The 18,200-nt window shown below is 35.6% G+C and overlaps 2 protein-coding genes across 2 annotated transcripts in view; one reads left to right on the forward strand and one right to left on the reverse strand.

Annotated features, from left to right (window-relative positions):
- Nucleotides 1-4,945, forward strand: part of LOC144980332 (uncharacterized) — a 6,688-nt gene extending 1,743 nt beyond the window's left edge. Inside the window, exon 3 of the mRNA XM_078927994.1 lies at nt 247-4,945. Coding sequence (XP_078784120.1) covers nt 247-2,562 — 2,316 coding nt within the window. The 3' untranslated portion in view covers nt 2,563-4,945. The remainder of the gene's footprint in view (nt 1-246) is intronic.
- Nucleotides 4,946-7,816: 2,871 nt separating this feature from the next.
- The window catches only part of LOC144980334 (uncharacterized), a 32,576-nt gene continuing 22,192 nt past the window's right edge, over nt 7,817-18,200 (reverse strand). The window contains exon 7 of the mRNA XM_078927995.1: nt 7,817-8,118. Coding sequence (XP_078784121.1) covers nt 7,973-8,118 — 146 coding nt within the window. The 3' untranslated portion in view covers nt 7,817-7,972. The remainder of the gene's footprint in view (nt 8,119-18,200) is intronic.

Below are 18,200 nucleotides of genomic sequence, written 5' to 3' on the forward strand. Positions count from 1 at the left end.
TTCAAATTTCTGGTGATGTGATTTTATCATGTATCAGGAGCAGATTTTGCCCTTTTTATATTACGATTCACATGAATAAAATCTTTATCACTATTTATTTACTGGCATTTGTTTCTTCGCACAGTCTACTAATCATATTTTGAAATGTATCTTCGAAGATTCATGGTGAGATGCTTTTGATTTTGTTTACTTTTAACTCAACTCCTATCCGTGATATTTATATTATTTCATTAAATTCTCCCACAGGTCTTGACGTGGTTTATGAAGATTTTTCCGGATGAAAGAATAACTGAAGCGCAGTTACAGTACAAGATTCAAAAGACAGTCTCGTCTTATGATAGTCTGCCCGACAACATTGAGGAACTTGCTAAGTTCTTATCCATGTCTGCCCAGGAAAGTATTGTCCCCGATCACCTGACCAGCATTGGACTTAACAAATCTATTCTTCTCGATGAAGTGTCTAAATATTCTCCACCTGTTGGATTTACACCAACTGTAAACACTATTCTTTCCTTAGAAGTTGTTAAAAACAAAACAGGATTAGGTGATTCATTTTTGATAAGATGGATTCAGGCCCTTTGCTGTGATTCAAATCCAACTCCATCACAAGTAAAACAACAGCTTGTGAAAGCAAAAAAGGATAAGTTAAAACTAAAGCATAAGCCGGATAAACTTGCTGACTTTCTTGCCAGACGACTGTTTGACAGTGGAACTTCGAATACTATTTCTACTACAAAGTCTTTACCTGTTACTGTTGTTGAATGTAATCATAATTATGTACATGAAATGAAACTACTGAAGATGCACTGTGATAGTTTAAGAAAACAATGTGATGAGTTTAAGAATGTAATTACTGAATTGGAAGGTGAGAGAGATATGTTAAAGGAGAGATTGTGTTTATCTGTAAAAGAAAAAGTGATTGTTAAAAAAAAAGGTAAGAATGTTGGAATTCAATCAACAACCATTCCTTTGTTTAAAGTTGCTCAATTTCAAGCTATGCTTGAGGAGAAAGATAAAATTATTGATTCTGTTAAAAGTGAGAGAGATGACATGGAACATAAAATGAATTTATTGAAAAAAGAGAAAAGGGCTGAGCAGCAGTTAAAGTCAAAATATAAAAAAGAATTGGATGATTTTAGAATAACTGCCACCAGTATTTTGGAGTTAGAAGCTGAACACAATGATGTTAAGTTGAGAGATTCTAGATATAATCAGTTTTCTGATGATGTTAGACTTACCTGTATGTCACTCATGGGTGAAGCCAATGTCGCTGCCCAACATTGTAGCTTAGTTATTCAAATTGTTTCTAAATATTTATTCAAACGTAATTTTGATCTTTCTTTGTTGCCTTGTGCATCCACAGTACTTAATTTTGCCAGTGAAGCAGCTCATATTGCTCATCATCATGTTGTCGATGAAATTAATAAAACAGATCATTTTACATTTGCCACAGATGGCACCAGTCGTGATAAAAAGCATTATATAGAGCGACATATAGTTTTAGATAATAAGTTATCATTGTCTTTAGGATTTTCTGAAGTAGCTTCTGATAATGCCCAGACCCTTCTAGAAAAAACCATTGAAATTTTTGATGATATGAGCCAAATTTATTCTTCTACCAACAGTTCAAGTAAAGATAACATATTTAAATCCATTATTACTAAAATGAAATGTATTATGTCAGACAGGGCATCTGTGATGAAATGTTATGGTAAAAAGTTAGCAGCTTATAAGAATGATATCCTTGGTGAAGACAGTACTACACATTTTCTTTTTTGTAACGCCCACTTTCTTCTGGGTTTGGTGAAAGCGACAGAGGATGCTTGTAGTAAAATTGAGAGTGAGGTGGGAAAATTTGGAAGAGATTTGAATTCTTCTTTTCAACGATTTGCCAATGATGAACAAAATGCAGCCTTTAGACTTATCAGGTTGACATCAGATGTTTTGGGACCAAGAGGTGATGAAAAAAATGGGAGTAGGGAGGAGTGGCTTGCCTTTTGTTCATCAATTGGTAAATCGTCGAAATTTACGAGTTTCCGCTCGAACAGATTTAATAATTTGTTTGAGAATGCATATGCCATTATATTTCATTATCATGACATTAAATCTTTCCTTACTGACTATGTTACTCATTCAAATTTGAAGCTGCAGAGTATTTTTCTCGATCTCAATGATGATGGACTTATTTCAATGATCACAGCCATTGCTTTGTTTTCTAAACTTTTCACAACCCCATTTTGGCGGTTGATGAATAGTGATGTCCCTTATGGACAATTTCCTAAGTATGTGAAATTGATGAAAGACTTTTTAGATCAATGGAAATCCGAAATTTCATTTTCTCTGTCATTTGTATTTGATGATTCGTTTTGTAACAATGATGATCATGACCATGTTTTGACTGATGTTATATCTTCCTCCATGAAATGTGATAATAGTTTGTTGAAGTCAACGTACATTGAAATTTTAAAAGAGTCTGAAATTGTTCTTAAGCGTCAGCTTGATGACTTTCTAGAGGATGGCATTTATGGGGTGAATTGGACCAAGAGACCCAGATGCTTTTAAACTCAAGTCCTTTAACAAATTTAGTTGGGGAGAGAATATTTGGAGATTTTGATTTTGATCTATACAAACGTAGGCATGCCTCTCTTCATCTCAGGAGTACTTTAAATATGTTAAAGAGGAACAAAACATCTGTTTGGTTGGGTCGACAGACGACGTCTCAAGTTACAAATTTATTGATTACTGCTAGGAGAAATGCCCCTGCTCTTAAGTTACAGAGTAAAATTAGACAGCAACGGGTACAGCAAGATATCATAGAGAGGATGCAGGAATGCAAGAGGCTTAAAAGAGGAAAAGAATTAAAGAAAATGCAGGATAAAACTTCCATTTTAGAGAGTATAATTGGGCAGGGGGGTGTTGTATCTACTAAAGAGGAATTAGATAGACTTGTAGCATCTCCTAAAGCTTTAGAAAACCTTAGATGTCAATTAAAATATCGTAAAGTTGTTTTACTTGAACAAATTAATTATGGTGGTAATTTAAGCAGTTTGTATTTTCGCATCTGTCAGCATTTAGATTTTGAACCATCACCGCTACCAAAGAAAATTAAACTTGATGAGAGTTAGGGATCATATTTATATTCATAACATCTGTATCACTCATACTCATACCATTGTTTATTATTCCTTATTACACCATAGAATGCTGTGTTTTATGTTGTATGTCATTTAGTAGAGACTTAATAATTGCATTGACAAGTATTGTTTTCTGAGGTCGGAAGGAATTTCTCTTAAAAATTCCTTTGTTTTATTATATATTTGTAGTATGTTGCTTTTAATTGTAGTTAGCATTGCCACAGAATGTCAGAAACCAATGAACAGTTTCATACAGAATGATTCAGCTGATACAGAATTCTCCAAGTACTCTAGATAATAACACAAGTGGTTGAAATCTCTTTCAAAGCAAGCATTTTAAACCTAAAAACCAACCTCAATTCTTCATACAGATAAGGTTATTCTTTAGAATCACTGTTAATGTTTCAAACCACTGATTTCAGAGAGTTCTCTGATATTTGAGAGCCATGTAAATTGTCTTGAGAATGGTGATGATTATTTGAATGTACTATGTCTATATTACTTTGTATTTTATGACATGATTGAAATTTTGTCTGGATATTTTTCTTACTTTTGTCAATGTAATATTCTAACCAACTCTCTTGTACTTGATCATATTTTAAAAGGTATTTGTAGTATCTTGCTTTTAATTGTAGCATTACAAAGATATGTTGATTGTCTTTACCATGGTGTTTATTTGAATGCTCTATGTCTATTACTTAGAATTTTAAGAATATTTGGCTCTTCGAGTTCGCAAGTAATTTTTCTTACTTTCGTCGACATATTATTCTTACCTAACCTCTTTTAATTGGTCATATCATAAATTATATTTGTAGTATCTTGCTTTTAATTGTAGCATTACAAAGATATGTTGATTGTCTTTACCATGGTGTTTATTTGAATGCTCTATGTCTATTACTTAGAATTTTAAGAATATTTTGCTCTTCGAGTTCGCAAGTAATTTTTCTTACTTTCGTCGACATATTATTCTTATCTAACCTCTTTTAATTGGTCATATCGTAAATTATATTTGTAGTATCTTGCTTTTAATTGTAGCATTACAAAGATATGTTGATTGTCTTTACCATGGTGTTTATTTGAATGCTCTATGTCTATTACTTAGAATTTTAAGAATATTTTGCTCTTCGAGTTCACAAGTAATATTTCTTACTTTCGTCGACATATTATTCTTACCTAACTTCTTTTAATTGGTCATATCATAAATTATATTTGTAGTATCTTGCTTTTAATTGTAGCATTAGAATGAGATTTCAATTGCCTTTATAATGGTTTTTATTTGAGTATTATATCTCTATTACTTTAATTTTTATAGCGTTTTTGTTTCCGGAATGTTCAAATTTTAGTGTAAATTGCATATTACGCGGTTTTTTCTTGTTTTTGGCTTTCGCATCACATTGTCCAACCTATTGTGAGAAATATATGATCATTATCTTCTCAAAAAAAATTCAGCATGTACAATATCTTTATGTTAATTGTTTATGAAATTTATAGCTCCCTCATGCATCCCATTTAAATTTTGTGATCATGTGAATTTGCCACTTTTGCCTACTTTTCATGAAAATTCTGTTTTTTTTCTAAGTCCAGTGTTATTTTTTCCGAATTTGTATCAGCTATATCTTTGTCAATGTCCATGCTAGAGGGAAATGATCCATTTTTTATATAAATTGATGTAATGTATTTCTGTAAAATGTATTGCATTCATTGATATCTCTTCCGATTTTGTTTTGCTATGACCTTGAAAAGAGCCCATAAATGTGGTTTCTCGGATTAATTGCAAATATTTGAATTTGAATAAATTTGAAAAGCCATAACTTTTTCGTTTGTTGTCCGATTTTGTTGAATTAAAGTTTGCTTTTCATGGTTTTTTGAGAACTATTCAAAAAACAACATGGATTGTTTGTTGCTCTCAAACTAAAAATCACTTTGTGGTACCTACTCAGACCCCATCCTGCATGTTTACAGCAGTCCTGTCAGAAGTCGGTTTGAGGCGACCCACTGTTTTCGAATGCCATTCCTGAAGCCTGACATAAGTTCTGATTGGTCTTTGATGATTCCATCTCCCTCGGGCATGGTATTTGTCCAACATTCCCCCCAGGCTTCCTCAACATCGACGTTTTTTTAGTTCTGAACGGTAAAAGGGATTTCTGGATTTGAGTCGTCATGTTCTGGGGGAGCTTCATTTGACATTTGTCATGATTTTTAATGGGTTGTGTGAATGTTGCTGCTCGAAGCTCGAAGAAGTAAATAATAATGTGAATTTGATTGTAAGCTTCAATTTAATTACAAAAACAGATCAAATGGACGTTTCGGGTTTCCCCTTTATCGACAAAACAGGATGAATGAAACACCACGTGGTGTTTCATTCATCCTGTTTTGTCGATAAAGGGGAAACCCAAAACGTCCATTTGATCTGTTTTTGTAATTAAATTGAAGCTTACATTCAACTTCACATTATTATTTACTGATTTTTAATGGGGGGGGGGGGAATTAGGGCGAGGTCCTTCGGTGTGTGGGCTATTTCTGGGTTGGTTGAGACTGAAATGTGTTTGTTTTTTTTTTAATTTTAAAACATATTTCGAAGTTTTGTGGTCAGTAATGTCAGTCAGTTATAATCAGAGAGGCCTGGATAGCTCGATTGATAGGGCACCCACCCGTCTTACAATCACAGGAACTGAATTATTGGTCCTGGGTGCATTCGATGTTTATTCTTGCCCTTTGACCTCCTCGCCTGGCAGTGATTAGGGAGATGCTCATTTGACATTGTTGTAATGGAGATACACACAAACCAACGTGCACCTATTTGTAGGTCTTATAAGCCATATTATTATGGCCTCATTGTTGTAATGAAAATACCCACAAACCAACGTGTACTCATTTGGAGGTCTGATAAGCCATATTATGGTCTCATTGTTGTAATGGAAATACCCACAAACCAACGTGCACTCATTTGCAGGTCTGATAAGCCATATGATAGCCTTTGTAGTGGGAGACTTGATGACCTTCTCAATGACAGGGGGAGGGGGGAGGTAGAGGGAGAGGGGAGAGAGAGAGAGAGAGAGAGGGAGGGAGGAATGAGGGTGAGATTGACAGAGCGGGGGAATGAGGGTGAGAGAGAGAGAGAGGGAGAGAGAGAGAGAGAGAGAGAGAGAGAGAGAGAGAGAGAGAGAGAGAGAGAGAGAGAGAGAGAGAGAGACTCTTTACTCTCACCGTACTCAGGTGTAAAACAAGTACTTGACTAATAATGTAATTTCACCTAACTGGCGTCATGTCTCATCCCACATGTTAAATGTTGCTGTTGGCTAAGACAGACCGATACTAAAGCACTTTGAGCACATTAAGTGGATGTTGCCACTGAACAAATTCTCAAGTTTTATTGTTTTTTTTTACTAAACGCTTTAATCGAGAAGAATCGCTTCTAATTTATTCTCTACACAGTAACATTTTTTTGTGCACGTGCGTGTGTGTGTTTGTTTGTTTGGGGGGGGGGGGGGGGGGGTGGCCTTACGACACTTCTGACAGTTTAGATCATTCGGCACCAGGAAAAAGGAAGACGACAAAACAGTCAAATAGATTTAAACTAAGCTACAAAATACCAATGCTGAATACAAGTTGAAAGCAAATCTGACAGACTAAGCTAGCCAATCACATCAAACAAATCGAAATTCAAATGATAGAAGATTTGTACAAGGAGATGCTCAACGAGTATCATTTTGTGTGCAAAGCTGAAGATGATAAATTACTCTTTAATTCCAGATAGTTGTGTTGCTAAAGTTTTGTCATTGAGATAAATTGATTATTTCCTTTCATATCATTTGTAATGGCTGCATCCTTATATGTACGATGGATTATGAAACCACAGTATTCAACAGAAACAATAATACTGGATGTACATCTTGTATAGGATAAATCTATTGCCATTGTCAGTAACGCATTCCTTATTGTAATGGCTGCATCCTTACATCACACCACAGTATTCAACAGAGACAATAATACTGGATGTACATCTTGTATTGTATAAATCTATTGCCATTGTCAGTAACGCATTCCTTATTGTAATGGCTGCATCCTTATATGTACAATGGATTATGAAACCACAGTATTCAACAGAGACAATAATACTGGATGTACATCTTGTATTGTATAAATCTATTGCCATTGTCAGTAACGCATTCCTTATTGTAATGGCTGCATCCTTACATGTACGATGGATTATGAAACCACAGTATTCAACAGAAACAATAATACTGGATGTACATCTTGTATAGGACAAATCTATTGTAATGGCTGCATCCTTACATCACACCACAGTATTCAACAGAGACAATAACTATACATTTGACTGTTTCCCTCTCAGCCAGGGTATCCGGCCAGTGCCAGGACAAAACCAATTAATTTCATCCCAAGACAAAGACTGACAGCATGTTGGGAAACTGATATAGGGGGATAGAAGACACAGTAAGTGCCTCCCTGCCCACTATGGGAGGTCAGAAACCCCACCCAGAGATATAGGGGAATAGAAGACACAGTATGTACCTTCCTGCCCACTATGGGAGGTCAGGATCACCACCCAGAGATATAGGGGAATAGAAGACACAGTAAGTACCTCCCTGCCCACAATGGGAGGTCAGGAAGCCCACCCAGCTATATCTATGATTGAAATAAACGACCAAATACTTTTCATGAAGGTTTGTGTGTGCATTTTCTACTTGACATATAATATAGTTGAATAATAATAATAATAATAATAATAATAATAATAATAATAATAATAATAATAATAATAATAATAATAATAATAATAATAATAATAACAAAAACATCCATAAGATTCGACACATTCAATTGTTCATCATCCACTCCAGTTGGCTTTTCATGTCCGGCAGTGGAAATTGGCGACCCACTTTCCCATCTGTTGTGTCCATATCGTCATCATCAAAGTTGTCATTGTCTTCATTATCATTAAAGTCTTCATCAATTTCAAAAGCTGTGGAAAATATTGAGGTTCAAAAAAAATTAACTTACACTTTTCACAAACATAAATTTTCTAAACTCAGTGAGGCTATGTTGTCTAGTGGTATGACACTTGCTTTCGGATCGGAAGGTCCTGGGTTCGAGCCTCGCACTCAGCGCATAGTTGAGTCCTTGGAAAAGGCTCTTTACTCACATTCTCTCACCGTACTCGGGCGTAAAATTAGTACCTGGCTGTTAACAGCGTTGTCTTTGTCCGAAAAATTGTAATATTGCCTAACAGGCGTCATGTCCTGTCCTCAGGGGTGAGAATGATTGGTCACAAAAAAGGAGGAAATTTTTCATCGTGATGATCATGATCCACCCATGCGACCATAACCTATAAATTTGAATTTCACTAAAATTTACTGAGATGCGATCCAAAATTTGTCCCACAGCAATTTCTGACACGACTCAGTGGAATTTTAAAAGTTGAAAGTGTAATTACAACATTTGGTGGTTGTAGTAGGGATGATGATGTGGTGGTGGTTGTAGTAGTAGTGGTGATAGGGATGATGTAGTTGTAGTAGTAGTGGTCGTATGGATGATTATGTGGTGGTGGTTGTAGTAGCTGTAGTAGGAATGATGATGTGGTGGTGGTTGTAGTAGTAGTGGTGATAGGGATGATGTAGTAGTAGTAGTAGTGGTCGTATGGATGATTATGTGGTGGTGGTTGTAGTAGCTGTGGTAGGAATGATGATGTGGTGGTTGTAGTAGTTGTGGTAGGAATGATGATGTGGTGGTTGTAGTCACAGTAAAGGTTGTTCACAATTATCTTATTAAATTTTATTTTATTAAGAACTGAATTCATCTCACTCCAGTTATATTTCGGTAGGCTTAGATAAACTTTACCTTCTAATATTAGATCGTCTTTCCTTTTATAGCCTTCCCTCGAATTAATTTCTAATTAGTGAATACTTTTCGTTCTACATTCTGTCACGTAGCCACTTATTATAAAAGCTGATAGGTCTAACATTTGACACTCACTTCTCTCCACAATCTATGCCGGACGGCCAGTCGCTCTATTCCTTATATATATATACTGGAAGATTTTTATCTTTTGGGACTTTGTAGATATTATATCTACACCATTAAGACGCCGGAGCTTTTAACTTTGATTGTATAATCTTCAAGGATCAAACCCAAGCCCGCTGTCAAAGGACTAAACAATAACCTCTTACCAATTGCCTGGAAGTGGAATTTTACGAGTCCAATCCTGTTATCAGAGGAATAGATCATCCAAGCCCATCAACTGCCTGGAAACGTAAACTTATGAACCTGACATATTATCATAAGTTACGTAAAATATTCATATCTCTATTTGTAACTGCCACGATCACTGTTTATCTCTTTTAATTAAATTTCATCATTATTTTTATTTCATTGTAAACAAATCGTTAATTGTTTTTCATTTATAGTAACTAGTAAATTCTGGGGCCTCATTCTACATATATCTTTATGCATAGTCGAGTAGCTCTTTACTCACTTGAGACCATGACATTTTGGAGGGGACACATATAAAGAATTGAATTTATTTAGTTACATATATCTATTTCATCTAACTTTAAAGTTTAAATTGTAAAACTCTTAATTGCCCCACTTGATCATATTTTAATTGAACTCCCTATTTACAGGATTAATTTTTTTTCTTTTTCATTTCTTCATTTAAATGGAATAGCAATTTATCCATTCATTCTTTCATTCAAATTGAATAGCATTTTATTGATTCATTCCTTCATCCATTTATTCATCTATAAATCATTCATTCATTCATTGTTCATTCATTTATTTATTCATTCATTCATTCGTTTATTCACTCATTTATCCAATCATTCATACATTTATTCCTCCCTTCATTCTTTCATTCATACATTATCCATTCATTCATTCATTTATTCACTCAGTTTTTCATTCATTCATTCATTCCTTGTCCACTTTGTTATTATATCACTCATTTCATTTTGTTGTTTGCCTCATTCATGAATTGTTTTCAATATGTTTACATTCCATAACGATTCATTCACCTATCATCCAATCACTCAGTGTTGTGAACACATTTTGTAACTATTGTAAATCTTACGATATTTTATTGTTTTGTATTTCAGACATCACTGTTAAACACTCTTCAATGCCTAATTACAATTGTTGAACAACCATTGAACAAGAGAGAGGTCCCAGCCACGAACTGAGTTGGTAAATATATCCTTCATTATTCTCTTTTACATGAGTTGGGCATCACATAGTAACTATAGACATCGTGATTTGTTTTGCATAGTGATTTGTTTTAAATGCATTTTTGGCATATTACTGTTACCGAAAACCACTTATATATTATGTTCTGAAAAGTGAGTCTTTAAAAACTAAATAATAATAAAAGGAGTCTACTTGCCGTCGTGTTATATTTAGTGATAGATAACTTGGGATTATTTTGGCATCCTATTATTGTTATCACATTCTAGTATATTAGCGTCATTGCGAATAATTGTACACAAACTAACGACGAGTCACACACATTGGTGATACATTTTTCGTAGTAACATAGTTTAGAGTACACGCGATTGACACATTGTTATGGACTCAAGTCATAACTCCGCATTGTATTGACACATTGCTTTATAAGATATAACGATAAAGGCATCAAATTCAACATACATAATAAGTTGAAATAAGAGAGAGAGATTTCTAAAAATAGAACAGTTCATTCCAGTAAGTGTAAATAAATAAAACAGTCAGTAACAGTATCCTGTCAATATAATATATATAAAATATCGTAACTAATTTATTGCAACATGGAAGCATATAAAAGATACTTAAGTCTCGCAAAGGACTTAGAAATACCCCAGGAAAGAATATTTTCATGGTGCGAAGAGAAAGTAAAAGAAGAAAAAGAACATGAAGAAAGAATACGTAGAGAAGAACGAGAAGAAAGAGTCCAAGAAAGGGAACTAAAAAGACAATAGCTTTAGCAGAAGAAGAAACCAAAAGGACCCAAATGATGCTGGAAATTGAAAAAACAAAAACCGGTCATGAAAGAAAACATAATAATAGTGATGAATTTTTCGTGAAACTTCCACGCATGCCAACATACGATGAACGCTCAGACTGCCTAGAATCCTTCTTACACCGATTCGAAGTTCAGGCTAAAGGTTATCGTTGGCCAGAAAACAAATGGGCCACAGCCTTGATTAACTGCTTATCCGGAGAACCGCTAAAAGTTTTCTATACCTTAACAACTGAAGATGCAGATGACTATGGTAAAATTAAAGACGCTCTACTAAAAAGATTTAGATTAACGGAAGATGGTTACCAGGAAAGGTTTCACACTGCAAAACCGGAAAGTGGAGAAGACTTTAATACATTCGTGAACCGAATTACTCAATTTCTAAATCGGTGGCTTGAGTTGGCAAACGTAAAACAAGACGACTTTGCAGGCCTTTACTATCTCACGCTGAAGAATCGAATCTATCAAGCTTGCAACCCAGATTTAGTCGCATTCTTTAAAGAGAGAAAGCCAGAAAACTTGGACAAATTAAAAATCTACGCAGAAAACTTTAACAGCGCACATCCATTGACACCCCTTAGCAGAACATTGAAGGAACCATACTACGCTGCTGCTGCTCAGAGTCCAGGTACACCTAAAGTTCAGTACTCAAATAGAACGAGCCGATCAATCACTCGGAACACGCAAGTGAAACAGGATGATCATAGTAACAAACCATGGAACAAACAGTTCAATAGAGACCATAGCCGATCCTATCAAAACAAAACAAGAAATAGCACTGACAATAATACTGAGTATAAGAAAACCAACAAACCTATAATTAAATGTCAATATTGTGGAATGAAAGGCCACACAGCAGACAAATGTTACAAAATCGTGGGATATCCAAAAGAAACTGCAAATGCATCACTCCAAACCAGTGTAAATAATCAGACACGAGTAATGTCAGGAGAAAATATAAATGTGTATTGCGTGAAAGGTATGTCACTTTTAACACAAACTCACAAGTCAGGATCGCTATTTTTTTGTGAAGGCAAAGCTAATGGAACTGATTGCAAAATATTGAGAGACACAGGATGCAGTACAGTAGGAATAAAAGCATCTTTGATCAATGACGAAGACAAAACTGGAAAAACGGTACAATGCATCACATTCAGTGGCACAGTCGAAACCTTTGAAACAGCTAACGTGTACATAGAAACCCCATACTATACAGGAATAGTGGAATGCTGTATACTTCCCAACCCCGTCGCTGATGTTATTGTTGGCAATATAAAAGGTCTTAAAGACAACCCAACAGATGTAAAAGAATGGTCATTAACCCAAGAAACAGCTTGTCTAGCAGAAACAAGAAAGATGACTAAGACAACAGAGAAGCCAATGACTATTTCTCTTGAACCACAACAATTTGACAGGAACAGGTTCATTGAAGAACAGAAAAAGGACCCGACTTTAACTTCATATTTCAATATCGCAAACAAAGGGACGAAATCAAAAGTTGAATACATCATTGAAAAAGATATTCTGTTCAGGTTACATAGGAAAAGAAACAAAATAGCTAAACAACTGGTCACGCCGAGTATTTACAGAAACAAAATCCTTGGAATAGCGCACGATTCAATAACTTCTGGACATCTTGGGAGCTCTTCCACATTGAAGAGAATATCCGAGAATTTCACATGGCCTGGAATTACTAAAGACGTCCGAGAATATGTGAAATCGTGTGACACATGCCAAAGAAGAGTCGCAAAAGGCAGAATACCGAGATTGCCATTAGAGACAACCCCAGTTATTGAAAAAGTTTTTCAAAAAGTTGCAATCGACATTATAGGCCCTTTAACAAAATCAGATAGAAACCATACACACATACTAACACTAGTCGATTACGCAACCAGGTGGCCAGAAGCGATAGCATTGAAATCAACTACATCGGATCACATAGCTGAAGCATTGATGACAATTTTTACTAGAATAGGCATACCAAATGAGATACTGTCGGACAATGGACCCCAATTTACATCACATATGATGCATGAAACCATGAAACTCATGGGAATCCAACACTCATTCACAACCCCCTACCACCCCAAGCAAATGGTCTTTGTGAAAGATTTAATGGCACTCTAAAGAATATGTTAAGAAAAGTGTCAGCAGAAAAACCAGATGATTGGGACAGATACTTACCAGCAATCCTATTTGCATATAGAGAAATACCCCAAGAATCTACAGGCTACTCCCCATTTGAGTTGATGTATGGACGATCACCTCGCGGCCCGATCAATATAGTAGCCGACATTTGTAAAGGGAATGAGGAGGACAATAACGAAATTATGTTTGCTTACGAATATGTAAGAAACCTGAAAGACAGAATAGAGGACACATGTAAGCTAGCACAGGAATCCGTCACTAAAAAAGCAGAGAAATACAAGGAATACTCCGATCGAAAAAGCAAGTCAAGAAAATTTGAGATTGGTGACAAAGTACTAATACTCTTACCCGATGACTCGAGTAAACTTTTAGCTACATGGAAAGGACCATTCAAGGTATTAGCAGTACGATCTGGTGTTAATTACGAGATTCAAATTAACAACACAACAAAGACATTCCATGCAAATATGCTAAAAAAATATTTTGATAGAGACACAGTGTCGCAACCTATGTTTACTAATATCGAAGCTTCAAATGCAGGATTAATCATACCGTTGGTCATGGGACACAGACACCCGAGACAGAAAAACAAACAAAAATCGCACAATTGCAACCACCTAAGACAAAAAAAGAAGTACGCAAAGTACTTGGGCTCCTAAATTTTTACAGGAAATACATTTACAACTTCGCGCACATCGCGACACCGCAAACAAATCTGACAAAGAATGGGTCACCGAACAAAATTGTTTGGACAGAAGCGTGTCAGAATAGCTTTAACCAATTAAAGGCATTACTCTGTTCAGAACCAATTCTTAAATTACCCGACATGTCAAAAAAATTTGTTGTAAGAACTGACGCGTCTGATAAGGGCATCGCAGGTGTACTATTACAGGAGCATGAGGGAACTTTAATGCCTTGCTTATATGCAAGCAGAAAATTATTGGACAGAGAATCACGATACTCTGTAATAGAGAGTGAAGGACTGGCCATCGTCTTTGCTTTAAAGACATTCAGCAGATATCTACTGCTAAAAGAGTTTGTGGTCGAAACGGACCATAAACCACTCACGTACATAAGAAATAACAAAATGAATAATAGTAGAGTACTAAGGTGGAGTCTATTTTTGCAAAATTACACTTTCAGTATCTCTCACATACCAGGCTGTGAAAATATTCACGCCGACCTACTTTCTCGATTAGTATAAACACGTGAGAAGGGTATAACTTAACCTCCCATGCATACTGTTAGTTACCTCGCAAATTATGCCAAATCAGAACGCACAATTTCGATAATTTTATTTGTAAACATGATGACCCAACTTAATGTAACATTGAGTATTGTTTGGATATATATACCATACCCATTCATGATTTGGGAAATCTTCTCTTTATCTATTATTGTTATGAATTTTCACTCATTTATGATTAATAATTGAAATGTCAATATTTCATTTTCATTTTCATTCATTTCATTTAGTAAATTACCTTCATATCATCGACTTAAATCATGCTTCATTGCCATCACTATTGTTTATCACAATGATTTGTAATCACATTGCCATCATGTTGTTCATCACAATGATTTGTAATCACAATCTTTCATTGTTATTGTCACCCATTCATATACCTACGTTAATATAAACATTTCCATGTCTAGTTAATAAATAATTTAATTGTAGCACAAATCATAACAATGGATTAATGCTAGAGTATCATGATAGTAAATTTACTTCCGTTTGTAAAATCTATCTTTCCCATAATGGTTAAAGAGTATATTTTAAACGTGGGTGGGGGGTGTCACAGTAAAGATTGTTCACAATTATCTTATTAAATTTTAGTTTATTAAGAACTGAATTCATCTCACTCCAGTTATATTTCGGTAGGCTTAGATAAACTTTACCTTCTAATATTAGATCGTCTTTCCTTTTATAGCCTTCCCTCGAATTAATTTCTAATTAGTGAATACTTTTCGTTCTACATTCTGTCACGTAGCCACTTATTATAAAAGCTGATAGGTCTAACATTTGACACTCACTTCTCTCCACAATCTATGCCGGACGGCCAGTCGCTCTATTCCTTATATATATATACTGGAAGATTTTTATCTTTTGGGACTTTGTAGATATTATATCTACACCATTAAGACGCCGGAGCTTTTAACTTTGATTGTATAATCTTCAAGGATCAAACCCAAGCCCGCTGTCAAAGGACTAAACAATAACCTCTTACCAATTGCCTGGAAGTGGAATTTTACGAGTCCAATCCTGTTATCAGAGGAATAGATCATCCAAGCCCATCAACTGCCTGGAAACGTAAACTTATGAACCTGACATATTATCATAAGTTACGTAAAATATTCATATCTCTATTTGTAACTGCCACGATCACTGTTTATCTCTTTTAATTAAATTTCATCATTATTTTTATTTCATTGTAAACAAATCGTTAATTGTTTTTCATTTATAGTAACTAGTAAATTCTGGGGCCTCATTCTACATATATCTTTATGCATAGTCGAGTAGCTCTTTCCTCACTTGAGACCATGACGGTTGTAGTAGTTGTGGTAGGAATGATGATGTGGTGTTATTTGTAGTAGAAGTGGTGGTAGGGATGATGTGGTAGTGGTGGTAGGGATGATGATGTGATGGTGGTTGTAGTAGTAGTGGTCTTAGAGATGATGATGTGATGGTGGTTGTAGTAGTAGTGGTGGTAGGGATGATGATGTGGTGGTGGTTGTAGTAGGGTTGATGATGTGGTAGTGGTTGTAGTAGTAGTGGTCTTAGAGATGATTGTGTGGTGGTGGTGGTGGTGGTGGTGGTAGTAGTGGTGGTAGGGATGATGTGGTGTTATTTGTAGTAGTAGTGGTGGTAGGGATGATGATGTGATGGTGGTTGTAATAGTAATGGTGGTTGTAATAGTAATGGTGGTAGAGATGTTGATGTAGTGGTTTTCGTGAGTGTTTTTTATTCAGTGATGATGATAGCAATTTGTCAAAAAGGAGGAAAATGTCTTCGTCCATCGATCAAACACAAGCAAAGTGTAAAAATAACAGGAACATAGTTTTGTATAAGTATTGTGCAATATGTCACTATAACTAGAATACATCCATTCTTATTATAAGACGTAAATTTACTTTTTGTAAACATTTAATGAATTGTCCTTTCCACATGTTAAAGGCCTACAATGCTATTCAAATAAAAGGCCAGAAAGTGTTGTTTTGTTTTGATTTTTACTTTATAAAGCAGGCTACAATATCTTTGTTACCGAAACATAGTGATTATTCAGCTTATAAATTCTCAGCCCTGCGTCCTACATGTGAAATGTTGCTGTTGACCAGGGACCCCTTGCAAAGCGCTTTGATCACATTTAGTGGATATTGTGCTATATAAAACTCAATTTTATTTTTTTTTAAGCTCAATAAACTTTCTATTAATGGTAATATTACCATACAGACCGTGAGGCAAAGCCATGCAGTGTTTGGTAACATTACCATACAGACAGTGAGGCAAAGCAATGCAGTCTTTGATAATATTACCATACAGACAGTGAGGCAAAGCCATGCAGTCTTTGATAATATTACCATACAGACAGTGAGGCAAAGCAATGCAGTCTTTGATAATATTAACATACAGACAGTGAGGCAAAGCAATGCAGTCTTTGATAATATTACCATACAGACAGTGAGGCAAAGCAATGCAGTCTTTGGTAATATTACCATACAGACAGAGAGGCAAAGCAATGCAGTCTTTGGTAATATTACCATACAGACAGTGAGGCAAAGCCATGCAGTCTTTGGTAATATTACCATAAAGACAGTGAGGCAAAGCAATGCAGTCTTTGGTAATATTACCATACAGACAGTGAGGCAAAGCAATGCAGTCTTTGATAATATTACCATACAGACAGTGAGGCAAAGCCATGCAGTCTTTGGTAATATTACCATACAGACAGTGAGGCAAAGCAATGCAGTCTTTGATAATATTACCATACAGACAGAGAGGCAAAGCCATGCAGTCTTTGGTAATATTACCATACAGACAGAGAGGCAAAGCAATGCAGTCTTTGGTAATATTACCATACAGACAGAGAGGCAAAGCAATGCAGTCTTTGGTAATATTACCATAGAGACAGAGAGGCAAAGCCATGCAGTCTTTGGTAATATTACCATACAGACAGAGAGGCAAAGCAATGCAGTCTTTGGTAATATTATCATACAGACAGAGAGGCAAAGCAATGCAGTCTTTGGTAATATTACCATACAGACAGAGAGGCAAAGCCATACAGTCTTTGGTAATATTACCATACAGACAGAGAGGCAAAGCCATGCAGTCTTTGGTAGTATTACCATACAGACAGAGAGGCAAAGCAATGCAGTCTTTGGTAATATTACCATACAGACAGAGAGGCAAAGCCATGCAGTCTTTGGTAATATTACCATACAGACAGAGAGGCAAAGCCATGCAGTCTTTGGTAATATTACCATACAGACAGAGAGGCAAAGCCATGCAGTCTTTGGTAATATTACCATACAGACAGAGAGGCAAAGCCATGCAGTCTTTGGTAATATTACCATACAGAGAGGCAAAGCCATGCAGTCTTTGGTAATATTACCATACAGACAGAGAGGCAAAGCAATGCAGTCTTTGGTAATATTACCATACAGACAGTGAGGCAAAGCAATGCAGTCTTTGGTAATATTACCATACAGACAGAGAGGCAAAGCAATGCAGTCTTTGGTAATATTACCATACAGACAGAGAGGCAAAGCAATGCAGTCTTTGGTTATAGACCACACCTGCCTAGTGCTACGAAAAATTCATAGAAATACGAATTTTGGACTCCAGCTACTGAGTGAACTGCATTCGACTCTTTGACTCAATAAATCTTGGTGAAAAGGAAAGTTAGTTTTTT

This window comes from Berghia stephanieae, chromosome 9, assembly GCF_034508935.2.
Source record: "Berghia stephanieae isolate SIO BIC M18660-M18661 chromosome 9, UCSD_Bste_1.3, whole genome shotgun sequence".
NCBI lineage: Eukaryota > Metazoa > Mollusca > Gastropoda > Nudibranchia > Aeolidiidae > Berghia > Berghia stephanieae.